At 46.4% G+C, this 27,692-nt stretch overlaps 1 protein-coding gene across 3 annotated transcripts in view; it reads left to right on the forward strand.

Moving 5' to 3' along the window:
• GLA (galactosidase alpha) overlaps nt 1-27,692 on the forward strand; it is a 104,804-nt gene that overhangs the window by 66,493 nt on the left and 10,619 nt on the right. For all 3 annotated transcript variants that reach the window (XM_069748667.1, XM_069748669.1, XM_069748668.1), the window contains exons 3-4: nt 18,133-18,310; nt 25,902-25,993. In XM_069748667.1, the coding sequence (XP_069604768.1) occupies nt 18,133-18,310; nt 25,902-25,993 (270 nt within the window). The remainder of the gene's footprint in view (nt 1-18,132; nt 18,311-25,901; nt 25,994-27,692) is intronic.

Here is a 27,692-nt window from a genome sequence, read left to right on the forward strand (position 1 = left end):
TGATTTATATAAACTAGAAGCTTGGGCTGATAAATGGTAAATGAGCTTTAATGGGGATAAATGTAGCAGAAGGTTTTATGTGGGCAACACTATACACCATCTGTATGTGCGTTATAGGGAGCACTTCAGGTCCATTCAGACAGGGAAAGGCGTCCCCAGACTTATTAGTCATATTAGAGACACGCATGGGGGAAATCCGGAGGTTCTCACTAATTTTTGCGGGAATAGAGAGGGTCATTTTACCGGCAAAGGGAGGGGATTTAAATAAGCTACTATTGAGGCAGGAGGCTAGGTGGATCATACGCACACAGGCGACAGGTCTTGCCGGCTTAAACGACAGAATTGATATGTCTGTCTTTCTATGATTCCATAGTGTGGTTATGCTATGTATTTGTCTCATCCCTTATGTGCTTTTTGGTTATATTTCCCTCTCCGCCTTGCATGACTATGGAGATTCCTGTTCCCTGTTCTTTAGCTTTGTAATTTTGGGGGGATATGCAATGTATGTGTTGCTAACTAAGGGATTAATATTGGCTATATTCTTACAACTCTCCCTTTGGGTTACTTTTAGTGTTTGAGTTATTGGAGAAAGAAAAAGACGCAAGTATTCATTCCGGTCCATTATACATGTTATTGTTCTATTTTATGCACATGTTGTACTTCGGTTTCAGGTGATTGGGGGCGTGGGGTGGGAGGGGTTTTGCCCTGTCTCACCTATTTATGTTAGCGTCACTTCCCAACACTATGGACCCGTGGAAGCGCTGCCATTAGACGAAACGGCCGTCCTCTACCCCTGTACACCACCTCTTCGTCTACACACCCCCGAGCCGTGAAGATGTTTTGTATGTTCCAATAAAGGACTTAGACCACTCTAGGACTGGTGAGTGCTGCCGCATTTTTTTCTTTGTTCTAGTGATGGTCTCATCTTGATTTCCATGCGAGCACCCCGGTTATGCTGTCAGGTGTCCACTGCACCACACATGGGCTACGACCGACTCCAGGTTTCACAGCTTTGCGGCTTTCCTTTTTTCTTTGTTGGTCCGCAGTTATATGTATGTATAATAGGTTCCAGGTGAGATGCATGTCCCTAATGCATCAGCCCACAACCTGCGCCCCTGGGCAGAGAGGACAAGATATTCCCCTTTTGACCTTCCCCACCTTTGTAATTCCCACAGTAAACATCGGCAGGCTCCGGCCACCTGCGGCTATGGTAATGTATGTCTGGCCTCCCGCTTTTCAATTGGCCCATCCTCTGTATCTGTGTGATATACAGGTCCTTCTCAAAAAATTAGCATATAGTGTTAAATTTCATTATTTACCATAATGTAATGATTACAATTAAACTAATTATAGATTCATTATCCACCAACTGAAATTTGTCAGGTCTTTTATTGTTTTAATACTGATGATTTTGGCATACAACTCCTGATAACCCAAAAAACCTGTCTCAATAAATTAGCATATTTCACCCATCCAATCAAATAAAAGTGTTTTTTAATAACAAACAAAAAAACCAACAAATAATAATGTTCAGTTATGCACTCAATACTTGGTCGGGAATCCTTTGGCAGAAATGACTGCTTCAATGCGGCGTGGCATGGAGGCAATCAGCCTGTGACACTGCTGAGATGTTATGGAGGCCCAGGATGCTTCAATAGCGGCCTTAAGCTCATCCAGAGTGTTGGGTCTTGCGTCTCTCAACTTTCTCTTCACAATATCCCACAGATTCTCTATGGGGTTCAGGTCAGGAGAGTTGGCAGGCCAATTGAGCACAGTAATACCATGGTCAGTAAACCATTTACCAGTGGTTTTGGCACTGTGAGCAGGTGCCAGGTCGTGCTGAAAAATGAAATCTTCATCTCCATAAAGCATTTCAGCCGATGGAAGCATGAAGTGCTCCAAAATCTCCTGATAGCTAGCTGCATTGACCCTGCCCTTGATGAAACACAGTGGACCAACACCAGCAGCTGACATGGCACCCCACACCATCACTGACTGTGGGTACTTGACACTGGACTTCAGGCATTTTGGCATTTCCTTCTCCCCAGTCTTCCTCCAGACTCTGGCACCTTGATTTCCGAATGACATGCAAAATTTGCTTTCATCAGAAAAAAGTACTTGGGACCAGTTAGCAACAGTCCAGTGCTGCTTCTCTGTAGCCCAGGTCAGGCGCCTCTGCCGCTGTTTATGGTTCAAAAGTGGCTTTACCTGGGGAATGCGGCACCTGTAGCCCATTTCCTGCACACGCCTGTGCACGGTGGCTCTGGATGTTTCCACACCAGACTCAGTCCACTGCTTCCTCAGGTTCCCCAAGGTCTGGAATCGGTCCTTCTCCACAATCTTCTTCAGGGTCCTGTCTCCTCTTCTCATTGTACAGCGTTTTCTGCCACATTGTTTCCTTCCAACAGACTTACCATTGAGGTGCCTTGATACAGCACTCTGGGAACAGCCTATTTGTTGAGAAATTTCTTTCTGGGTCTTACCCTCTTGCTTGAGGGTGTCAATGATGGCCTTCTTGACATCTGTCAGGTCGCTAGTCTTACCCATGATGGGGGTTTGAGTAATGAACCAGGCAGGGAGTTTATAAAAGCCTCAGGTATCTTTTGCATGTGTTTAGAGTTAATTAGTTGATTCAGAAGATTAGGGTAATAGGTCGTTTAGAGAACCTTTTCTTGATATGCTAATTTATTGAGACAGGTTTTTTGGGTTATCAGGAGTTGTATGCCAAAATCATCAGTATTAAAACAATAAAAGACCTGACAAATTTCAGTTGGTGGATAATGAATCTATAATATATGAAAGTTTAATTGTAATCATTACATTATGGTAAATAATGAAATTTAACACTATATGCTAATTTTTTGAGAAGGACCTGTATATTCTGTGTCCTTTGAGTAAAGTGTATCATACTGGAAATATGTGGAGATGCAGTGATCTTTTATATGCGCCCATGTAATCAAGGAATTCCAGCCAGCGTCGTTCATTCCGACTCCAGCCAAAGCAGAGTGGACCTCCTGAAACACGGGATGGTACTGAAAGTTACTCCAGCACGGCAGACCCCGTTACAGTACGTAAACCACATTTAGTGCCCACATGTTTGGCATTTCCGTGTCTCCAAAAGCACGGGCTGGGTATAATGTACTGGTGACTACAGCGTACTATTCACTACAATGGCAGTTTTCACTCATCAACATCCACTGCTGCTTGTTTCTGGAAAACACCCATGGAGTCAAAATCGTCACTATATCTGTAGATAAATTCCCAAAGGGTTAAAATTTGGGGGGTACATCTGCGCTGTAATATAGTACTACTTCCCTTCTGAGCTTTGCAATGTGCCTCAAAAGTAGTTTTCGACCACGTAAGGGATATCTGTGTACTCAGGAGAAATTGCACAACAATCTTTGAAGTCCATTTACTTATTTTGCCCTTGTGAAAATACAAAATTTGTAGCTAGAAAAGATTTTTGTGTGAGAAATGTGATATTTTTTTTTTTTCACGGCTTAACATTAGAAACTTCTGTGAAGCACCTGTGGGTTCAAGGTGCTCAATACACATCTAGCTAAGGTCCCAAAGAGGTCTACTTTCCAAAATGATGTCACTTGTGGGGGGGTTCCAACTGTTTAGGCACATCAGTGGCTCTCCAAACAGGACAAATTTTGCATTCAAAAAGTCGAATGGCGCACTGCCATTCACCCAAACAGTGGTTTTTCCCCATCAGCGTACTCAGGTGAAATTGTACAACAAATTGTATTGAGCAATTTCTCCTGTTACGCTTACGAAAATGCAAAATCTGGAGCTAAAAAAGAGTTATTTGAGAAAAATGTGATTTTTTTTTTTTTTGATTTTTTTTTTTAATACATGGCTCCACGCCATAAACTTCTTTGAAGCACCTATGGGTTCAAGGTGCTCAATACACATCTATATAAGTTCCATAAGGGGGTCTAGTTTCCAAAATGGTGTCACTTGTTGGGGGTTTCCACTGTTTAAGCACATCAGGGTCTCTCCAAACGCGACATGCCAACCGCTAATTATTCCAGCATATTTTACATTCAAAAAGTGAAATAGCGCTCCTTCCCTCCGAGTCCTGCCGTGTGCCCAAACAGTAGATTTCCCCGACATATGGGGTATTGGCATGCTCAGGAGAAATTGCACAATTTATGGTCCATTTTCTCCTGTTACCCTTGCAAAAGTAAAAAAAAAATTAGGTCTAATGGAAAATTTTTGTGAAACAAAAGTAAATACTTATTTTTTCCTTCCACATTCCAAAAAATCCTGTGAAGCACCGTCTTGAATGTGGAGCACCTTGAGAGGTGCAGTTTTTAGAATGGTGTTACTTTTGGGTATTATTCTGTCATGTATAGCACTCAGTCACTTCAAGTGTGAGGTGGTCCCTAAAAAAAATGGTTTTGCAAGTTTTGTTGTAAAAATGAGAAATCGCTGGTCAACTTTTAACCCTTATAACTTCCTAAAAAAATTGTTTCCAAAATTGTGCCGAAGTACAGTAAACATGTGGGAAATGTTTTTTCTTAACCATTTTGTGCGATATGACTCTCTGATTTAAGGGCATAAAAATTGAGAAATTTGAGATGTTCAAAATGTTCGCCAAATTTCCGTTTTTTCACAAATAAAAACAAGTCATATCGAAGAAATTTTAACACGATCATAAAGTACAATATGTCACAAGAAAACAGTCTCAGAATCACCGGGATCTGTCAAAACGTTCCAGAGTTGACACCTCATAAAGTGACATTGGTCAGAATTGTAAAATTTGGCCTGGTCTTTAAGGTGAAAACAGGCTTCGTCTCAAAGGGGTTAAAGGTGGTCTCCGACCTTAGTATGCTCCTGTTAACCCCTTCATGACCCAGCCTATTTTGACCTTAAAGACCTTGCCGTTTTTTGCAATTCTGACCAGTGTCCCTTTATGAGGTAATAACTCAGGAACGCTTCAACGGATCCTAGCGGTTCTGAGATTGTTTTTTCGTGACATATTGGGCTTCATGTTAGTGGTAAATTTAGGTCAATAAATTCTGCGTTTATTTGTGATAAAAACGGAAATTTGGCGAAAATTTTGAAAATTTCGCAATTTTCACATTTTGAATTTTTATTCTGTTAAACCAGAGAGATATGTGACACAAAATAGTTAATAAATAACATTTCCCACATGTTTACTTTACATCAGCACAATTTTGGAAACAAATTTTTTTTTTGTTAGGAAGTTATAAGGGTTAAAATTTGACCAGCGATTTGTCATTTTTACAACGAAATTTACAAAACCATTTTTTTTAGGGACCACCTCACATTTGAAGTCAGTTTGAGGGGTCTATATGGCTGAAAATACCCAAAAGTGACACCATTCTAAAAACTGCACCCCTCAAGGTACTCAAAACCACATTCAAGAAGTTTATTAACCCTTCAGGTGCTTCACAGCAGCAGAAGCAACATGGAAGGAAAAAATGAACATTTAACTTTTTAGTCACAAAAATTATCTTTTAGCAACAATTTTTTTATTTTCCCAATGGTAAAAGGAGAAATTGAACCACGAAAGTTGTTGTCCAATTTGTCCTGAGTACGCTGATACCTCATATGTGGGGGTAAACCACTGTTTGGGCGCACAGCAGGGCTTGGAAGGGAAGGAGCGCCATTTGACTTTTTGAATTAAAAATTGGCTCCACTCTTTAGCGGACACCATGTCACGTTTGGAGAGCCCCCGTGTGCCTAAAAATTGGAGCTCCCCCACAAGTGACCCCATTTTGGAAACTAGACGCCCCAAGGAACTTATCTAGATGCATAGTGAGCACTTTGAACCCCCAGGTGCTTCACAAATTGATCCGTAAAAATGAAAAAGTACTTTTTTTTCACAAAAAAAATCTTTTCGCCTCAATTTTTTCATTTTCACATGGGCAGTAGGATAAAATGGATCATAAAATTTGTTGGGCAATTTCTCCCGAGTACGTCGATACCTCATATGTGGGGGTAAACCACTGTTTGGGCACTCGGCAGGGCTCGGAAAGGAAGGCGCGCCATTTGACTTTTTGAATGGAAAATTAGCTCCAATTGTTAGCGGACACCATGTCGCGTTTGGAGAGCCCCTGTGTGCCTATGCATTGGAGCTCCCCCACAAGTGACCCCATTTTGGAAACTAGACCCCCCAAGGAACTTATCTAGATGCATATTGAGCACTTTAAACCCCCAGGTGCTTCACAGAAGTTTATAACGCAGAGCCATGAAAATAAAAAATAATTTTTCTTTCCTCAAAAATGATTTTTTAGCCTGGAATTTCCTATTTTGCCAAGGATAATAGGAGAAATTGGACCCCAAATATTGTTGTCCAGTTTGTCCTGAGTACGCTGATACCCCATATGTGGGGGTAAACCACTGTTTGGGCGCACGGCAGGGCTCGGAAGGGAAGGCACGCCATTTGGCTTTTTAAATGGAAAATTAGCTCCAATCATTAGCGGACACCATGTCACGTTTGGAGAGCCCCTGTGTGCCTAAACATTGGAGATCCCCCAGAAATGACACCATTTTGGAAACTAGACCCCCAAAGGAACTAATCTAGATGTGTGGTGAGGACTTTGAACCCCCAAGTGCTTCACAGATGTTTATAACGCAGAGCCATGAAAATAAAAAAAAAAAATTATTTTCTCAAAAATGATCTTTTAGCCTGCAATTTTTTATTCTCCCAAGGGTAACATGAGAAATTTGACCCCAAAAGTTGTTGTCCAGTTTCTCCTGAGTACGGTGATACCCCATATGTGGGGGTAAACTACTGTTTGGGCACATGCCGGGGCTTGGAATTGAAGTAGTGACGTTTTGAAATGCAGACTTTGATGGAATGCTCTGCGGGCGTCACGTTGCGTTTGCAGAGCCCCTGATGTGCCTAAACAGTAGAAACCCCCCACAAGTGACCCCATTTTGGAAACTAGACCCCGAAAGGAACTTATCTAGATGTGTGGTGAGCACTTTGAACCCCCAAGTGCTTCATAGAAGTTTATAATGCAGAGCCGTGAATATAATAAATACGTTTTCTTTCCTCAAATATAATTATTTAGCCCAGAATTTTTTATTTTCCCAAGGGTTACAGGAGAAATTAGACCCCAAAAGTTGTTGTCCAGTTTCTCCTGAGTACGCTGATACCCCATGAGTGGGGGTAAACCACTGTTTGGGCACACGTCGGGGCTCAGAAGGGAAGTAGTGACTTTTGAAATGCAGACTTTGATGGAATGGTCTGCGGGTGTCACGTTGCGTTTGCAGAGCCCCTGGTGTGCCTAAACAGTAGAAACCCCCACAAGTGACCCCATTTTAGAAACTAGACCCCCCAAGGAACTTATCTAGATATGTGGTGAGCACTTTGAACCCCCAAGTGCTTCACAGACGTTTACAACGCAGAGCCGTGAAAATAAAAAATAATTTTTCTTTCCTCAAAAATTATGTTTTAGCAAGCATTTTTTTAGATTCACAAGGGTAACAGGAGAAATTGGACCCCAGTAATTGTTGCGCAGTTTGTCCTGAGTATGCTGGTACCCCATATGTGGGGGTAAACCACTGTTTGGGCACACGTCAGGGCTCGGAAGTGAGGGAGCACCATTTGACTTTTTGAATACGAGATTGGCTGGAATCAATGGTGGCGCCATGTTGCGTTTGGAGACCCCTGATGTGCCTAAACAGTGGTAACCCCTCAATTCTAACTCCAACACTAACCCCCCCACACCCCTAACCCTAATCCCAACTGTAGCCATAACCCTAATCACAACCCTAACCACAACCCTAATTCCAACCCTAACCCTAAGGCTATGTGCCCACGTTGCGGATTCGTGTGAGATATTTCCGCACCATTTTTGATTTCCAGTGTTTTTTGTGCGGATTTCACCTGCGGATTCCTATTGAGGAACAGGTGGAAAACGCTGTGGAATCCGCACAAAGAATTGACATGCTGCGGAAAATACAACGCAGCGTTTCCGCGCGGTATTTTCCGCACCATGGGCACAGCGGATTTGGTTTCCATATGTTTACATGGTACTGTAAACCTGATGGAACACTGCTGCGAATCCGCAGCGGCCAATCCGCTGCAGATCCGCAGCAAAATCCGCACAGTGTGCACATAGCCTAATTCTAAAGGTATGTGCACACGCTCCGGGAAACGCTGCGGATCCGCAGCAGTTTCCCATGAGTTTACAGTTCAATGTAAACCTACGGGAAACAAAAATCGCTGTACACATGCTGCGGAAAAACTGCACGGAAACGCAGCGGTTTACATTCCGCAGCATGTCACTTCTTTGTGCGGATTCCGCAGCGGTTTTTCAACTGCTCCAATAGAAAATCGCAGTTGTAAAACCGCAGTGAAATGCGCAGAAAAAAACGCGGTAAATCCGCCATAAATCCGCAGCGGTTTAGCACTGCGGATTTATCAAATCCGCAGCGGAAAAATCCGCAGAGGACCAGAATACGTGTGCACATACCGAAACCCTACCCCTAGCCCTAACCCTATCCCTAACCCTACCCCTAACCCTACCCCTAACCCTAGCCCTACCCCTAACCCTACCCCTAGCCCTACCCCTAACCCTAACCCTACCCCTAGCCCTAACCCTACCCCTAGCCCTAACCCTACCCCTAACCCTAGCCCTACCCCTAACCCTACCCCTAGCCCTACCCCTAACCCTACCCCTAACCCTACCTCTAACCCTACCCCTAACCCTAACCCTATTCTAACATTAGTGGAAAAAAAAAATTTCTTTATTTTTTTATTGTCCCTACCTATGGGGGTGACAAAGGGGGGGGGGTCATTTATTATTTTTTTTATTTTGATCACTGAGATAGATTATATCTCAGTGATCAAAATGCACTTTGGAACTGCGCATGCGCCCGCCATTTTGGAAGATGGCGGCGCCCAGGGAGAAGACGGACGGGACCCCGGAATGGAGCACGGGGGGGTGGAACGGAGCACCGGGGAGGGGGGGGGTGATTGGAGCACGGGGGGGGTGATTGGAGCACGGGGGGAGCGGACAAGAGCACGGGGGGGAGCGGAGCACTGGACGGAGGGGAGCCGGAGCAGTGTACCGGCCAGATCGGGGGGCTGGGGGCACATTAGTATTTCCAGCCATGGCCGATGATATTTCAGCATCGGCCATGGCTGGATTGTAATATTTCACCAGTTATAATAGGTGAAATATTACAAATCGCTCTGATTGGCAGTTTCACTTTCAACAGCCAATCAGAGCGATCGTAGCCACGAGGGGGTGAAGCCACCCCCCCTGGGCTAAACTACCACTCCCCCTGTCCCTGCAGATCGGGTGAAATGGGAGTTAACCCTTTCACCCGATCTGCAGGGACGCGATCTTTCCATGACGCCACATAGGCGTCATGGGTCGGATTGGCACCGACTTTCATGACGCCTACGTGGCGTCAAAGGTCGGGAAGGGGTTAATGTACTAGGCAGTCCCCTCACCCAGGAAGCCTGGTACAGATATACACGTAAGACAATCAGCGCGAGCAGGGGAAAATGATGAGTTATATTCAAGTGATAACAATGACAGCAGTCGGCGGCTGATGGGACTATTACTCCCATCAGCCTACTCCTGCTGCCGCTAATAAGAGTGTTAGCAGGAGCAGATGATGGGAGTATTCCTCACCTGCCACCTGCGCAATAAATAAATGAAAAAAATGGCGTTTCCCGCATATTTTTTAAACCAGCCAGGCACAACTCACAGCTGGGGGCTGCAACCCTCAGCTTCTGCAAGGTTGGTTATCAAGAATAGAGGGGTCCCCATGCTTGTTTTTAAAATTACTGAAATAAATAATTAAAAAATGGTATGGGATTCCCTTCATTTTTGACAACCAGCCTTGCTAAAGTTTACAGCTGGGGGCTGGTATTCTCAGGCTGATAAGGGGCCATGGATATTGACCCCCCAGCCTAAAAATAGCACCTATTCTGTCTCGTTGCCCAGCTCTTACCACTTCCCCTGTGGCGGTGGCAAGTAAGGTTCATATTTGTGGAGTTGATGTCACCTGACAATACAAAGGTGACATCAAGCCCATGGCTTAGTAATGGAGAAACGTCTATAATTCTATAGTTATCTGGTAAATACCTGTAGAATGTAAGCCCGCAAGGGCAGGGTCCTCGCCCCTCTGTATCAGTCCGTCATTGTTAGTTTGTTTACTGTATGTGATATTTGTAACTTGTATGTAACCCCTTCTCATGTACAGCACCATGGAATCAATGGTGCTATATAAATAAATAATAATAATAATAATAAAAATAAAGACACAGCAAAAATAAAGTATTTAATTAGAAATAGAACAAAAAACATTTTTCCATTTTTATTTAAACCTAACGCGACCATCCAGGCTGAGAACCACTGATGAATCAACTACTGGAAGCACAGCATCATTGACCAGTGGTGACATTATCATGGTTACCGCCGGTCAGTGAGGCTGAGTTCCCAACAGGGCTGAACTGCGGTGATCTCAGCCCCGTGGGAAAAAGTCACCGCCGTTCAGCTCAGTGGCTTTACAGCAGATCACGGTGAGAAATTCTCACGGCACCGTCCAGACTGAAAACTATTAATCCCCCAGACATGGATTACAGCGTGGTACAGAACAACGGACAGGTGAGAGATATTTATAAACCAAAACGTCCAAAATACTGGACAGGCAAAGGAATGTATAAGAATACTTTATTTATAATACAAAATTCAAACAATAATTTAAAAAATTGATGAGGATGCATCCTGTCAAATTAAACAGGTCTAGTTCAGAAACCCACACATGGTATCAATGAAATCAATCACTGCAAAATCCTAAAGGTAATGTGAATCATTTAAATTCTCTGGGGCAAGAGTTCAATTGCCATTACTATATTATATTTCTAAAGTACTCATGTTCATAAAATAAATAAGTATGGACAATATGATGATCCATAGATATAAAGCTGCAAAGTGCCTGAGTGCATGTAAACATTACCAGCCTATAAGGGCAATATGATCAAATAAAGTGCTAACATTATCCTTAAGGTGGAGAGCCAAAATAGGACCTGCTTTCTACCTATTACGGCGCACGCAGATACTCACCTTGCTTCCCGGGTCCCTCGCAGCGTCCCGCCTTCTCTTCCGGGTCCTCAGCTGCACTGGGGATCCCGTTCCCCACACATGTGCGCTAGGCCATTTAGGTCGTGGTCGTGCGCACTCCTGGCTTCCTTTTGATGCCGGGTTGTACTGACCCGGAAGCGCTGTCCTGCCTGGGTAGCAGCCTCCGGGTATATAAAGTCACTTCCTGCTAGAGGAAGCACCTGATTGTTATTGAGCCTTTCCGTGCTCCCTCCAGGTCCACTTAGGTTTCTGTACGTCCGGTCCCTGTATGCTTCCAGTGTGTGCGTGTTCTGCTCTGTCCCTGTATGCTTCCAGTGTGTGCGTGTTTTGCTCAGTCTCTTCTGCTCACGCTTCCAGTGCGTGCTCTGCTCTGTCCCTGTACGCTTCCAGTATGTGCGTGCTCTGCTCCGTTTCTGTATGCTTCCAGTGCATTCTCTGCCCTGTCCCTGCACGCTTCCAGTGCGTGCGTGCTATGCTCCGTCCCTATACTACTCCAGTGCAAGCTCTGGTCCGTCCAGGATCCGGTACCCTCTGTGTGAACCCTGCCGTGTCCTGAGCTACGGGTTTTCTCTGTGGCTGCTCCGCCCGTCTGGTCCTCGGTGAGCACACGGATTCTCCTCGTTGTCCTTGAGCCGCACCTCTGGCACAAGCTATCGTGGTGTATCTCTCTCCTAGGCTTGCCACTAACGGTCCCTGTATAGGGGTCGGTTCCACATTGTCAGCTCACCTGGGAACAGTACCCACCGCGATACAGTGGGTCCACTCCAGCAATCATTACAGAACAATCAGGCCATGGACCCCGCTGGTGCCTCGGCTGACGCTCAGAAGGAGTTGGTGTACTTGCGGGTAAATCAGGCGCATATAAAGTCGTTTATGAAGTCAATGGAATCTCTGTCTGCTTCACTGGCCTCTGATCCTGGGATTCTTCCCAGCTCGCCAGTCTCCAACAGGAGCTAGTTCAGCAGCGTGACACCCAGACTCACATATTATATGGCTTCAGTGTATGACCGTCTGCTCTCCCTTCAGTCTGCCCCCGCAGCCTCTGCCCAAGCTCAGTGTCGCAACCCTGATCCCTCTCCGCATCCTCCAAACCACCCCTGTATAATGGTGACCCCCAAGCTGTGTCGGGTTTTTTTGAATAAATGCCGCCTGCATTTTGAATTATTGCCGCACCAATATCCCACCAGTTGGGCAAAAGTGCCGTTTGTGGTTTCACATTTAGAGGGCGGGGCTCTGGCCTGGGTAAATCCTTTGTGGGAACGTGATGATCCCATAACCTCTTAATTGTCTACCTTTTTAGAGACCTTTTGCAAAGGGTTCAACGAGCCTGGTCTTGTAGCCTAGGCCACTGAGGCTCTCTTTAATCTCCACTAAGGCTCCCTTATGTTTGGGCAATATGCTTTTAGTTTTCGTACTCTGTTCTCGGAGCTGGGGTGGAATAACGAGGCACTGGTCAGAGCATTCTGGCGTGGGTTGTCAGGTCGAATTAAGGATGAATTGGCGGGTCGGGATACTCCAACCTCCCTAGAGGATTTGATCTCTCTGACCACACATATTGACCTACGCTTCCAGGAGCGCTCCCCGGAGTCCATCTGAGAGAGGAGGTACCATCGTCCAGTTTCTTCCATTAATAGATCTCTCAGCCCATGATCTGTGGCATCCTTTTCCGTTCCTGCACCTGAACCTATGCTGGTGGATCAGGTCAAGATGGCAGATCAGCATCGGAAAGACAGGATTGCACAAGGGCTATATTTTATTGTGGTAGTGCCTCGCATTTACTCCGTTCCTGCCACGTTCGGCCGGGAAACTCCCCCTAGGTCAGGTAAGAGAGGCCTCCCTGGGTGTGTGTGATTTCTCTTTAGCTTTAACTATGTCTGTCCAGATAACTTCTGTGCATGAGCGCTACTCGGTGTTGGCGTATTTAGATTCGGGCACGGCAGGCAACTTCATTAGTCTGGAGAAATTCAAGAAGCACCAGATTCCGGTCAGGATTCTGAAGGAGCCGCGTCTAATTTTCTCTGTGGATGGAAGGCCTTTACAAGAGACCGTCACGAAGGTTACAGAAGACGTGGAGTTGCAGGTGGGGGCTCTGCATCACGAGAGAATGGCATTCTATGTCTTGCCCAATTTGTCCCATGCAATTCTTCTTGGCCTACCTTGGCTGAGGGCGCATGAACCTATCCTGGACTAGCACTCAGGGAACATTCTTTGTTGGTGCCCTCACTGTCATGATCAATGCCTGTTATCAGTTCGCCCTGCCAAAATTTGTCATCCCATATCCGGCCCAGCCAGATTACCAGTCGCTTATTGGTACTTCGCTGATGTCTTTTGCAAGAGGGAGGCGGAGAGTCTTCCCCCACATCGGCCATATGATTGCCCGATTGAACTCATTCCTTGCTCTATGCCTCCCAGGGGTAGAATCTATCCGCTCTCTCCAGTTGAGTCACAAGCAATGTCGGAGTATATTAAGGAGAATCTGGCAAAAGGCTTTATCCAAAAGTCGTCTTCTCCCGCTGGCACTGGATTCTTCTTTGGCTCACTTCGTCCTTGCATTGACTACAGAGGGCTCAATGAAATTACTATCAAGAACAAATACCCACTGCCGCTCATCCCTGAGCTCTTTGATTGCCTATGAGGAGTAATAATTTTTACTAAGCTTGACCTCCGTGGGGCCTACAATTTGGTTTGCATCCGTGCTGGAGATGAGTGGAAGACCGCATTCAACACACGTGATGGGCACTACGAATATTTGGTCATGCCCTTCGGTCTCTGCAATGCTCCTGCAGTGTTTCATGAGATTGTAAATGACGTCTTTCGGGATCTCTTATATTCCTGCATTGTGGTGTACCTCGATGACATTCTCGTTTTTTTCTCCGGATCTGCCTACCCATAGACGGAACGTTTGTCAAGTGTTACTTCGTTTGAGAGAGAACGGTCTCTACACCAAGTACTAAAAGTGTATCTTCGAACAGACAAAGGCAGGGCTTTTTTGGGGTACATCATCTCTGATTCTGGTTTAAAGATGGATCCCGAGAAGGTGTCCACCATCCTCAACTGTCCGCGACCCCTCGAGGTGAAGGCCATCCAAAGATTCCTCAGTTTCACAAACTATTACAGGCAGTTTGTGCCCCACTTCTCCTCATGGACCATGCACCTCTCGTCACTTATCCGCAAGGGAGCTGATCCCAGTATTTGGTCTTTGGAGGCCGAGGACGCCTTTTTGACCCTGAAGCAAGCCTTTGCACCAGTGCCAGTACTTCATCTCCCTGACAATAATAAACCATTCATTCTCGAGGTGGATGCTTCCTCCACAGGGGCCGGGGCTGTGCTCTCCCAGAGGTCGTCGTTCGGTCGTTTGATCACTTGCTGGTTCTTCTCCAAGGCATTTTCTTCTTCGGAATGCAACTATTCCATCGGTGACAGAGAACTACTGGCCATCAAGTTAGCATTGGAGGAGTGGTGGTATCTTTTGGAAGGCGCGGTACACCCCTTCTTAATTTTCACCGACCACAAGAATCTGGCTTATATTCAGTCGGCCCAAAGACTCAACCCTTGGCAAGCTTGGTGGTCCCTATTTTTTGCCCGTTTTGCTTTTGAGCTTCACTTTTGACCTGGCGAAAAGAACGTTAAGGCTGATGCGCTGTCAATATCCTTCCAGCCGGCTGATTTTGAAGAGGAACCATCCCACATTATTGATCCCTACAAAATTATCTCTGTTGCTCCCCTGAGGTTTGCTACCTTACCTTACAGGGTAAGACATTCGTCTCTGAGAAGGACAGGGAGAGGGGACACCCTTCTAAAATTGCCGGTCATGCTGGAACTAAAACAACGTACTTCATCTCTCGACACTACTGGTGGCCGTCCCTGCGCCAGGATGTCAAAGAATTTTCAGCCTTCTGTCTATACTTAGTGGGATTACCCCCCATGTCTACCCAGCGTTCTGTTATCACGTGCCATCCCATCTGGTCTGTACCTAATGGGATTACCCCCATGTCTACCCTGCATTCTGAAACCACGTGCCATCCCATCTGGTCTGTACCTAACTGGATTACCAAGCATGTATACCCAGTGTTCTGTAACCACGTGTCATCCCATCTGGTCTGTACTTAGTGGGATTACCCCCATGTCTACCCAGTGTTCTGTAACAACGTGTCATCTCATCTGGTCTGTGCTTAGTGGGATTACCCCCATGTCTACCCAGCATTCTGTAACCACATGCCATCCCATGTGGTCTGTACTTAGTGCGATTACCCAGGATGTCTACCCAGCGTTCTGAATCCACGAGCCATCTCATCAGGTCTGTACCTAATTGGATTACCAAGCATGTTGGTGTTCTATAACCACGTGCCATCCCATCTTGTCTGTGCTTATTGGGATTACCCCATGTCTACCCAGCATTTGTAACCATGTGCCACTCCATCTGGTCTGTACTTAGTGAGATTTCCCCCATGTCTATCCAGTGTTCTGTAACCACGTGCCATCCCGTCTGGTCTGTACTTAGTGGGATTACCCAGCATGTCTACCCAGCGTTCTGTAACCACATGCCATCCCATGTGGTCTGTACTTAGTGCGATTACCCAGGATGTCTACCCAGCGTTCTGAATCCACGTGCCATCCCATCAGGTCTGTACCTAATTGGATTACCAAGCATGTTTACCCAGTGTTCTGTAACCATGTGCCACTCCATCTGGTCTGTACCTAGTGCGATTACCCACCATTTCTACACCGCGTTCTGTAACCACATGCCATCCCATGTGGTCTGTACTTAGTGCGATTACCCAGGATGTCTACCCAGTGTTCTGTAACCGCGTGACATCCCGTCTGGTCTGTACTTAGTGGGATTACCCAGCATGTCTACCCAGCGTTTTGTAACCAAGTGTAATCCCATCTGGTCTATGCTTAGTGGGATTACCCACCATTTCTACACAGCGTTCTGTAACCACGTGCCATCCCATATGGTCTGTGCTTAGTGGGATTAGGATTACCCAGTATGTCTACCCAGCATTCTGTAACAATGTGCCATCCCATGTGGTCTGTACTTAGTGGGATTACCCAGCATGTCTACCCAGTGTTTTGTAACCAAATGCCATCCCATGTGGTCTGTACTTTAGTGGGATTACCCAGCTCAGAGGAAAGAGGGGGGACTGGGAACCACAACACAGAGGACTGAGGCATGAAAATCCAGTAGAGGTTGTCGATATGTACCTGTGGGTACTGATCCTGCTGGTGAGCACAGCAAACAAGCTGAAGGAAAAGGATGGATAGCTGGCTCTCCGAACAGTTAAAATCCAAATTTATTTGAACATGATTAAAACAAAAAGCATTAAAACAACCTGGTTGTTATACAGGTTTAAAGCAAAAAAACAATAAAACAGCCGCGAGACATGCAGTCGTAGGGACTCAAACCTATTTTTCGAGCACGTTCCAGACACACGGTTAGCACACGCGCGTGCTCGGATAACACCTTATCCCAGCATGCTCTCTCATCACTTCTCAGCATTTCTCAGAACTCCTTCCAGACTGTTGGAAGACATTCCAGGTGACGATCCAGTGAAGCTCCTAGAGAAAATGGTAACGGGTTTAAGGCCGTCATCAGAGTAAAAGGGGGGTACTGTGAGGAAGGTATAAAACATTCTGGTTTGTTTTACTTGTTTTTTTTACTCCTTACTGCTCTGTGTGGAAAGCAAGATAATCTTGTAGTTATTATCCTTCTTAATGGCTAACAAAAATAAAATAAATGATGTTACAAAGCTTCTATTCCATATTTATATACATAAATAGAATATAAGGCCTTTTTATTCTATTCAGTGTAGACATTCATATATTATATACACAGTGGTGGAAATTGGCATGCGCTATAATTTCTTTTGAAAAACAAAAGGAAAATCCAGTCATGTTGAGCCGGACTCCAATTTTTTCTATTTTCCTTGATGTGAGGCCAAGGCGAGGCTGTTGTCTGAGCCTCAGGTGGATGGGCATAGAGCAACTGGGTGAGCTGGAATCAAGTTTCTATGCAACAACACACCCTGGCTGCCATCAGTGAGGTCATTTATGTTCGGCTGCTGAATGCACTTGGGAAAATCATCAAGCTCCTCTGCCGACAGCTCCTGTGTAATCCCCTACCAATGACGTCCTCCATTTGCTCGATGGAGACAAGTCCAGAGGCGCTGCACGTATAAGCCATACAGGCTGCTCACAGTAGCAGAACCAACATGTGGCCTGGCATTCTTGTGTTGAAAAACTGCAGCTGGGATACGTTGACATTCCCTTATGGAGTACTCTTCATGGTGGTAGCCATGTGTTCTCCAGGCTATTTTCCAGCTAGCCTTTGCGAGTGCTAGGCATGAGATCAATGGAGCACCTGTAGCTGGATGTCTGGCTCCTAACCCACTGTTGTACATATGCCTTCTGGTGGTTTGTGTAGCATGGTTTGATGCCTTGGGCTCGGCATGTGACATCTCATTTGAGTTGCTGTACAGAATCGATGACTATGCATCATTCTTCAAATCTGATGAGACCTGGTGGACAACAACATGAAGAGGCCTTAACAAGGGAACGTCCTATTGTCCTACTCCTGGGATTATGGTGTGAAGTGGCATAATATATGGCAGCCGGGCCGGATCCCTCTAGTCTTTTGAGGTACTTTGATAGCTCAGCATTAAATGTGTTTCCGTGGCTGCAGCGCATCTGGACATTTCTTCTATTGATAAAGGATGTCATTGGTCAGTGATCACACAGGAGCTGCCAGCAGCGGATCTTGATGATTTGGCCAACTGCATTTAGTAGCAGGACCTTCCTCAGATGACCATTAATGACCTCAGTGACAGCAGCCGAGGTTGGACACGCCGGGATTACTGCAGGAGGCCCAGACTCCAGACTGGATAAATTGACATGCTATGAAAAGGTTTCCATTCTTTCATCATTTACTTATCAGTAACATGTCTGTTTATCCAGTGATTTCCATGATTCAACAACTTTTATATTGCAAGAGACATACCGTAGTTCCTAAGATGTTCAGAGACCACTCTGCTTGTCTTCATTGCCCTAGGTCCATGCTCGTGGATTACTGCTGGGAATATACCAGGATGTGGGGAAACAGACGTGCGCTGGATATCCGGGGAGCCAGGGCTTTTATGAGCTGGATGCACAAACCTTCGCTGACTGGGGAGTCGATCTGCTCAAATTTGATGGTTGTAATTATGGTAGTCTGGACCAGCTAGAAAACGGTAGGAGGGAAAATATTGTATCATTCTAATGTTCTAGACGACGGTGAGAGCGGAAATATTGTATCGTTCTAATGTTCTAGACGACGGTGAGAGCGGAAATATTGTATCGTTCTAATGTTCTAGACGACGGTGAGAGCGGAAATATTGTATCATTCTAATGTTCTAGAAGACGGTGAGGGTAAATATTGTATCATTCTAATGATCTAGAAGATGGTGAGAGGGGAAATATTGTATCATTCTAATGTTCTAGAAGACGGTGAGAGAGGAAATATTGTATCATTCTAATGTTCTAGACGACGGTGAGGGGAAATATTGTATCATTCTAATGTTCTAGACGACGGTGAGAGGGGAAATATTGTATCATTCTAATGTTCTAAACGACGGTGAGGGGAAATATTGAATCATTCTAATGTTCTAGAAGATGGTGAGAGCGGAAATATTGTATCATTCTAATGTTCTAGACCAGGGGTCCCCAACTCCAGTCCTCAAGGCCCACCAACAGGTCATGTTTTCAGGATTTCCTTTGCATTGCACAGGTGATGCAATTATTACCTGGGCAAGACTAAGGAAATCCTGAAAACATGACATGTTGGTGGGCCTTGAGGACTGGAGTTGGGGACCCCTGTTCTAGAAGACGGTGAGAGGGGAAATATTGTATCATTCTAATATCCTAGAAGACGGTGAGAGCGGAAATATTGTATCATTCTAATGTTCTAGACGACGGTGAGAGCGGAAATATTGTATCATTCTAATGTTCTAGAAGACGGTGAGAGGGGAAATATTGTATCAATCTAATGTTCTAGACGACGGTGAGAGGGGAAATATTGAATCATTCTAATGTTCTAGAAGACGGTGAGGGTAAATATTGTATCATTCTAATGATCTAGAAGATGGTGAGAGGGGAAATATTGTATCATTCTAATGTTCTAGAAGACGGTGAGAGAGGAAATATTGTATCATTCTAATGTTCTAGACGACGGTGAGGGGAAATATTGTATCATTCTAATGTTCTAGACGACGGTGAGAGGGGAAATATTGTATCATTCTAATGTTCTAAACGACGGTGAGGGGAAATATTGAATCATTCTAATGTTCTAGAAGATGGTGAGAGCGGAAATATTGTATCATTCTAATGTTCTAGACCAGGGGTCCCCAACTCCAGTCCTCAAGGCCCACCAACAGGTCATGTTTTCAGGATTTCCTTTGCATTGCACAGGTGATGCAATTATTACCTGGGCAAGACTAAGGAAATCCTGAAAACATGACATGTTGGTGGGCCTTGAGGACTGGAGTTGGGGACCCCTGTTCTAGAAGACGGTGAGAGGGGAAATATTGTATCATTCTAATATCCTAGAAGACGGTGAGAGCGGAAATATTGTATCATTCTAATGTTCTAGACGACGGTGAGAGCGGAAATATTGTATCATTCTAATGTTCTAGAAGACGGTGAGAGGGGAAATATTGTATCAATCTAATGTTCTAGACGACGGTGAGAGGGGAAATATTGAATCATTCTAATGTTCTGGATGACGGTGAGAGGGGAAATATTGTATCATTCTAATGTTCTAGACGACGTTGAGAGGGGAAATATTGTATCAATCTAATGTTCTAGACGACGGTGAGAGCGGAAATATTGTATCATTCTAATGTTCTAGAAGACGGTGAGAGGGGAAATATTGTATCATTCTAATGTTCTAGAAGACAGTGAAAGGGAAAATATTGTATCATTCTAATGTTCTAGAAGACGGTGAGAGGGGAAATATTGTATCATTCTAATGTTCTAGACGAGGGTCAGAGGGGAAATATTGTATCATTCTAATGTTCTAGACGACGGTCAGAGGGTCAGAGGGGAAATATTGTATCATTCTAATGTTCTAGAAGACGGTGAGAGGGGAAATATTGTATCATTCTAATGTTCTAGACGACGGTCAGAGGGTCAGAGGGGAAATATTGTATCATTCTAATGTTCTAGACGACGGTGAGAGCGGAAATATTGTATCATTCTAATGTTCTAGAAGACAGTGAAAGGGAAAATATTGTATCATTCTAATGTTATAGAAGACGATGAGAGTGGAAATATTGTATCATTCTAATGTTCTAGATGACACATTCTTCAGGATGTCCGCCGGTAAAAACATCCAGAGCGGCTGTAAAGAGAAGCCTGCACTGGGGTTGTGAATGTAAACTGGGCCCCCTGAAATTGCCGCTGTTCTGCTGATTGGGCAGAGTTTTCCTTTTATTCCCGTCCATTGTAAAGTTCTGCCCCAGATCATAAAGAAGCACAGAACAAGGGAGGAAAAGCAAACGCCCACAGAGGATCTGCTTCTTTATTACCTGGGGCACAATTTCGGGACAGAAGGAAGGAAAGCGATTCCCAAGCAGAGCAGCAGCAATTGCACAAGGTTTTAATCCATGTAAATGAAAAATAATTCCAGTGACGGGTCAAGAACCAGTAAAAGCGTGGTCTCATCCCCAGACACGTTGGATGAAGAAGTATTTGCACTAAAAACGTGTCTTTGTAGGAAAAATACAGCATACAATACTTACATTTTTAATGCGTTTTTATGCTTTCATTTCAGTGAGTAAAAAGACTGCAAACACACAGAATTTAATAAAGAATCACATGGTTTAAAATGCGCAAGGAAAAACAGCATGTGCATGAAATGTCAGAAATGTCATTCATTTTGTTGGTAGTGTAAAACGCTTCTTTTTTATGCATGAAAGACCATTTTGAAAACAAATGCTCTGTGTGCACTAGCCTTAACCGTCCTCATAATTGTTATTTCATAAATTGATAGTGCACATGAAAATACAAAACTGGAATTTATTTGATGAGAGAACTTCGCTTCTTTCTCCTCTGGGACTTATCTTTCCCCCTCAGTTCCTTGGTAAAACCTGTATACATTGATAAAAGATGTTCACATTATTGAGTTAGGAGAGCACTGTTGGTGATTATAAAATGTTATGATAAGGGGATGAGGAGCTAGAGGCCAACACAGACATCCTGCTGCAAGTTCTCCTGAGGTAGGAAGAGCTAGAGGCCGACACAGACATTCTGCTGCAAGTTCTTCTGAGGTGGGAGGAGCTAGAGGCCAACACAGACATCCTGCTGCAAGTTCTCCTGAGGTAGGAAGAGCTAGAGGCCGACACAGACATTCTGCTGCAAGTTCTTCTGAGGTGGGAGGAGCTAGAGGCCAACACAGACATCCTGCTGCAAGTTCTTCTGAGTTGGGAGGAGCTAGAGGCCAACAGACATCCTGCTGCATGTTCTCCTGAGGTAGGAAGAGCTAGAGGCCAACACAGACATCCTGCTGCAAGTTCTTCTGAGGTAGGAGGAGCTCGAGGCCAACAGACATCCTGCTGCAATTTCTCCTGAGGTAGGAAGAGCTAGAGGCCAACACAGACATCCTGCTGCAAGTTCTTCTGAGGTAGGAAGAGCTAGAGGCCGACACAGACATCCTGCTGCATGTTCTCCTGAGGTAGGAAGAGCTAGAGGACGACACAGACATCCTGCTGCAAGTTCTTCTGAGGTGGGAGGAGCTAGAGGCCAACAGACATCCTGCTGCAATTTCTCCTGAGGTAGGAAGGGCTAGAGGCCAACACAGACATCCTGCTGCAAGTTCTTCTGAGGTAGGAAGAGCTAGAGGCCGACACAGACATCCTGCTGCATGTTCTCCTGAGGTAGGAAGAGCTAGAGGCCGACACAGACATCCTGCTGCAAGTTCTTCTGAGGTGGGAGGAGCTAGAGGCCAACAGACATCCTGCTGCAATTTCTCCTGAGGTAGGAAGAGCTAGAGGCCAACACAGACATCCTGCTGCAAGTTCTTCTGAGGTAGGAAGAGCTAGAGGCCGACACAGACATCCTGCTGCATGTTCTCCTGAGGTAGGAAGAGCTAGAGGCCGACACAGACATCCTGCTGCAAGTTCTTCTGAGGTAGGAGGAGCTAGAGGCCGACACAGACATCCTGCTGCAAGTTCTTCTGAGGTAGGAGGAGCTAGAGGCCGACACAGACATCCTGCTGCAAGTTCTTCTGAGGTAGGAGGAGCTAGAGGCCGACACAGACATCCTGCTGCAAGTTCTTCTGAGGTAGCAGGAGCTAGAGGCCGACAGACATTCTGCAGCAAGTTCTTCTGAGGTAGGAGGAGCTAGAGGGTGACACAGACATCCTGCTGCAAATTCTCCTGAGGTAGGAAGAGCTAGAGGCCGACACAGACATCCTGCTGCAAGTTCTTCTGAGGTAGGAGGAGCTAGAGGCCGACACAGACATCCTGCTGCAAGTTCTTCTGAGGTAGGAGGAGCTAGAGGCCGACACAGACATCCTGCTGCAAGTTCTTCTGAGGTAGGAGGAGCTAGAGGCCGACACAGACATCCTGCTGCAAGTTCTTCTGAGGTAGCAGGAGCTAGAGGCCGACAGACATTCTGCAGCAAGTTCTTCTGAGGTAGGAGGAGCTAGAGGGTGACACAGACATCCTGCTGCAAATTCTCCTGAGGTAGGAAGAGCTAGAGGCCGACACAGACATCCTGCTGCAAGTTCTTCTGAGGTAGGAAGAGCTAGAGGCCGACACAGACATCCTGCTGCAAGTTCTTCTGAGGTAGGAGGAGCTAGAGGCCGATACAGACATCCTGCTGCAAGTTCTTCTGAGGTAGGAGGAGCTAGAGGCCGACACAGACATCCTGCTGCAAGTTCTTCTGAGGTAGCAGGAGCTAGAGGGCGACACAGACATCCTGCTGCAAATTCTCCTGAGGTAGGAAGAGCTAGAGGCCGACACAGACATCCTGCTGCAAGTTCTCCTGAGGTAGGAAGAGCTAGAGGCCGACACAGACATCCTGCTGCAAGTTCTCCTGAGGTAGGAAGAGCTAGAGGCCGACACAGACATCCTGCTGCAAGTTCTCCTGAGGTAGGAAGAGCTAGAGGCCGACACAGACATCCTGCTGCAAGTTCTCCTGAGGTAGGAAGAGCTAGAGGCCGACACAGATATCCTGCTGCAAGTTCTCCTGAGGTAGGAAGAGCTAGAGGCCGACACAGACATCCTGCTGCAAGTTCTTCTGAGGTAGGAGGAGCTAGAGGGTGACACAGACATCCTGCTGCAAGTTCTTCTGAGGTAGGAGGAGCTAGAGGCCGACACAGACATCCTGCTGCAAGTTCTTCTGAGGTAGGAGGAACTAGAGGCCGACACAGACATCCTGCTGCAAGTTCTTCTGAGGTAGGAGGAGCTAGAGGGTGACACAGACATCCTGCTGCAAGTTCTTCTGAGGTAGGAGGAGCTAGAGGCCGACACAGACATCCTTCTGCAAGTTCTCCTGAGGTGGGAAGAGCTAGAGCATCCTTTTGCAAGTTCTCATGAGGTAGGAGGAGCTAGAGGCCGACACAGACATCCTGCTGACACAGATATCCTGCTGCAAGTTCTCCTGAGGTGGGAGGAGCTAGAGGCCAACACAGATAACCTGCTGCATGGAGGAGCTGGAGGCCAACACAGACATTCTGCTGCAAGTTTTCCTGAGGTGGGAGGAGCTAGGGGCCGACAGACTTCCTGCTGCAAATTCTCCTGAGGTGGGAGGAGCTAGAGGCAGACACAGACATTCTTCTCCAATTTTCCTGAGGTAGGAGGAGCTAGAGACAGACATTCTGCTGCATGCACTCCTGAGGTGTGAGGAACTGGCGAGAGACAGGGACATTCTTCAAGTTCTCCTGAAACAGTAGGTACAGTTCTCCATAGAATTTTTTATAAGCAACAACTGTCATCTATTGTATTCACTGAGGCAGATTTTACTCATGTATTGAGTATAAATGATCAGTCCAGAATGAGAAAGAAGTAGATTTCTCTGATAAGATATATTACAAAGTTTCACACTTTCACATGAGCTATTGATTTATGATTTAAAAAAACACTGTTTCTTTTTATAACTGATTTTCGTGAAGCGCCTTCCAATCTAATACGTTCGGGGACTGTCCTGATTCTGATACTTCACTCCCCTCTGCAGTGGGTGCCATCTTTGCCATCAGCTTTCGTCTACCATTTTTTTGAGCTGGAGCTTCATTTTACTGGATTCCCCGTGTCCCACATGCCAAGCCCCCTTGTTGCTTCCAACAAGCTCCTTTGTTTTGTTTTCTGTTTAAAGGGCCACTGTCACCCCCCTCCAGCCGTTATAAACTAAAAGAGCCACCTTGTGCAGCAGTAATGCTGCATTCTAACAAGGTGGCTCTTTTAGTTTTTGTTTCTGTTATTGCCCCAATAAATGTATTTATAATTCTGCTGAAATACCTATCTTTGTCCATGGAGGCGGGACTGAAGCCTCCTCTTAGAAGCACCCAACTGCCGTCAGTCATCTCTTATGTAGATTTTCGCTGCCCCCTCAGCGCTATTATTGTATGAAATCCGGCGCCTGCGCTCTGCTCTTCTGCCTTGCGCAGGCGCATAGAGCATTATCCGTCCGAGCGCTGGTGCCGGGTTCCTTTCTGCGCCTGTGCGGCCAGCCTGTTACTGAATCCCCGCCCCGCACTGTGTTATGCAGTATGCACAGTGCGGGGCTGGGATTCCTGGGCATGCGCACTGCGCTTGTCAGACGCTCCACAGGTCCCCCGCCTTCCAGCGTTGTGCGGCTGTTCCAAACGCCGGCAAGGATACCTGTATATTCCGGCAACGCTGAAAGGCGGGGGACCTGGGGAGCGTCTGAGAAGCGCAGTGCGCCTCCCCATCATGCCCAGGAATCCCAGCCCCGCACTGTGCATAATGCATAACACAGTGCGGGGCAGGGATTCAGTACCAGGGTGGCCGCACTTCCCGCACAGGCGCAGAACGGAACCCGGCACCAGCGCTAGGACGGCAAATGCTCTATGCGCCTGCGCAAGGCAGAAGAGCAGAGCGCAGGCGCCGGAATTCGCACAATAACAGCACTGAGGGGGCGGCGAAAATCTACACAAGAGATGACTGACGGCAGTTGGGCTTCTAAGAGGAGGCTTCAGTCCCGCCTCCATGGACAAAGACAGGTATTTCAGCAGAATTATAAATACATTTATTGGGGCAATAACAGAAACAAAAACTAAAAGAGCCACCTTGTTAGAATGCAGCATTACTGCTGAAAAAGGTGGCTCTTTTAGTTTATAACGGCTGGAGGGGGGTGACAGTGGCCCTTTAATTTCCATAAGCCTTATTTTGGCCAGGGATATGCAAATCATTGCAACTATTTGAGGGTTTGTTTTCTTTCTTCAGACCAATCGTCTCACTAATCCTAATACCACATCCCATGGTCGTGAGGATCATGATTGGCAGCATGTCACACGCCCACCGGGGCAATATAATATTATCAGCGAGACGATTGATCCGGGGGAGATGACGCCCCTTTGGCCAGACAAGGTATTGGAGATTTCCGCCATCTAGCCCCCAGAGAGCAGATGTGGAGCGGACTGTCGTTATTGTGCGGCTCTGCAGTGACCGATGCTGGAACAGGATTATGTCGCTAGGACATGGTCCCGGACATAGGGACTCACTGAACACTGTACTTTCTCCAGCTCTGTGTTTCTTACCTGTCACATGAAGCTTCTGCTCTGGGGTTATAACCAACCAGTGCCTTTTTCTTATATTTTTGCAGGTTACCGCCGCATGTCCATAGCGTTGAACCGTACAGGGAGAAATATAATGTATTCTTGTGAGTGGCCATTTTATGCTCGTCGTTTAACAAAGGTATGTGAAAAATAATGCAAAAGAAAGATGTCTCCTCTAATGTGACACAGCCTGCGTGAGATATGGAAGCCACGTTCGTAGCTGTCAGTGATGGCAGTGGTGGATTAATGACGTGACGGGCAACGTGGGCCTCCAATTCTGACCCTTCACAACCATGTTTGTTGTATCGTTTCCATTTTTTCCTCCCCTTTTCCCAGAACCATAACTCTTTTTTATTTTTGCTTCCATATAGATGTATGAGGGCTCGTTTTTGTGGGACAAGTTGTAATTTTTAACAACCCCATTCATTTTACCACATCATGTACTCGAAAAAAATTCAAAATGCAGTGAAATTGTAAAAGAAACACAATTCTGACATTTTTTGGGAATTGATTTTACAGTGTACATTTTGTGGTAAAAATGACCATGTGATATGGTTCTCATCAGTAAGATTAAAGAGATACCAAACATGTCCAGTTTTTTATTACCGTATAAGCCGACCCCCAGTATAAGCCAAGACACCTAATTTTGCCACGGAAAACTGGCTAAGCTTATTGACTCGAGTATAAGCCAGGTATGCATTGTCCCTTCATCCCTGTACTGCTATGTGTGGCTTCCCTGGTCTCCTAGTTCTATGCATGGCTGGGCGTCCTCCCCCTTCTATGCAATGCTCAGCATCCTCCCCCTTCTATGCATGGCTCGGTGTCCTCCCCCTTCTATGCATGGCTAGGCATCCTCCCCCTTGTATGCATGGCTCGGCGTCCTCCCCTTCTATGCATGGCTCGGCGTCCTCCCCCTTCTATGCATGGCTCGGCGTCCTCCCCCTTCTATGCATGGCTGGGCGTCCTCCCCCTTCTATGCATGGCTGGGCGTCCTCCCCCTTCTATGCATGGCTGGGCGTCCTCCCCCTTCTATGCATGGCTGGGCATCCTCCCCCTTGTATGCATTGCTGGGCGTCCTCCCCCTTGTATGTGTGGCTGGGCGTCCTCCCCCTTCTATGCATGGCTGGGCGTCGTCCCCCTTCTATGCATGGCTGGGTGTCGTCCCCCTTCTATGCATGGCTAGGCATCCTCCCCCTTCTATGCATGGCTGGGCGTCCTCCCCCTTCTATGCAAGGCTTGTCGTCCTCCCCTCTATGCATGGCTCGACGTCCTCCCCCTTCTATGCATGGCTGGGCGTCCTCCCCTTTCTATACATGGCTGGGCGTCCTCCCCCTTCTATGCATGGCTGGGCATCCTCCCCCTTCTATGCATGGCTGGGCGTCCTCCCCCTTCTATGCATGGCTGGGCGTCCTCCCCCTTCTATGCATGGCTGGGCGTCGTCCCCCTTCTATGCATGGCTAGGCATCCTCCCCATTCTATGCATGGCTGGGCGTCCTCCCCCTTCTATGCAAGGCTTGTCGTCCTCCCTTCTATGCATGGCTCGGCGTCCTCCCCCTTGTATGCAACGCTCGGCGTCCTCTTCCTTCTATGCATGGCTCGGCGTCCTCCCCCTTGTATGCAAAGCTCGGCGTCCTCTTCCTTCTATGCATGGCTCGGCGTCCTCCCCCTTGTATGCAAGGCTCGGCGTCCTCTTCCTATGCATGGCTCGGCGTCCTCCCCCTTGTATGCATGGCACGGCGTCCTCCCCCTTGTATGCATGGCTAGGCGTCCTCCCCCTTCTATGCAAGGCTAGGCATCCTCCCCCCTTCTATGCATGGCACGGCGTCCTCCCCCTTGTA

Source organism: Ranitomeya imitator, chromosome 2 (genome assembly GCF_032444005.1).
Source record: "Ranitomeya imitator isolate aRanImi1 chromosome 2, aRanImi1.pri, whole genome shotgun sequence".
In the NCBI taxonomy this organism is placed as follows: Eukaryota; Metazoa; Chordata; class Amphibia; order Anura; family Dendrobatidae; genus Ranitomeya; species Ranitomeya imitator.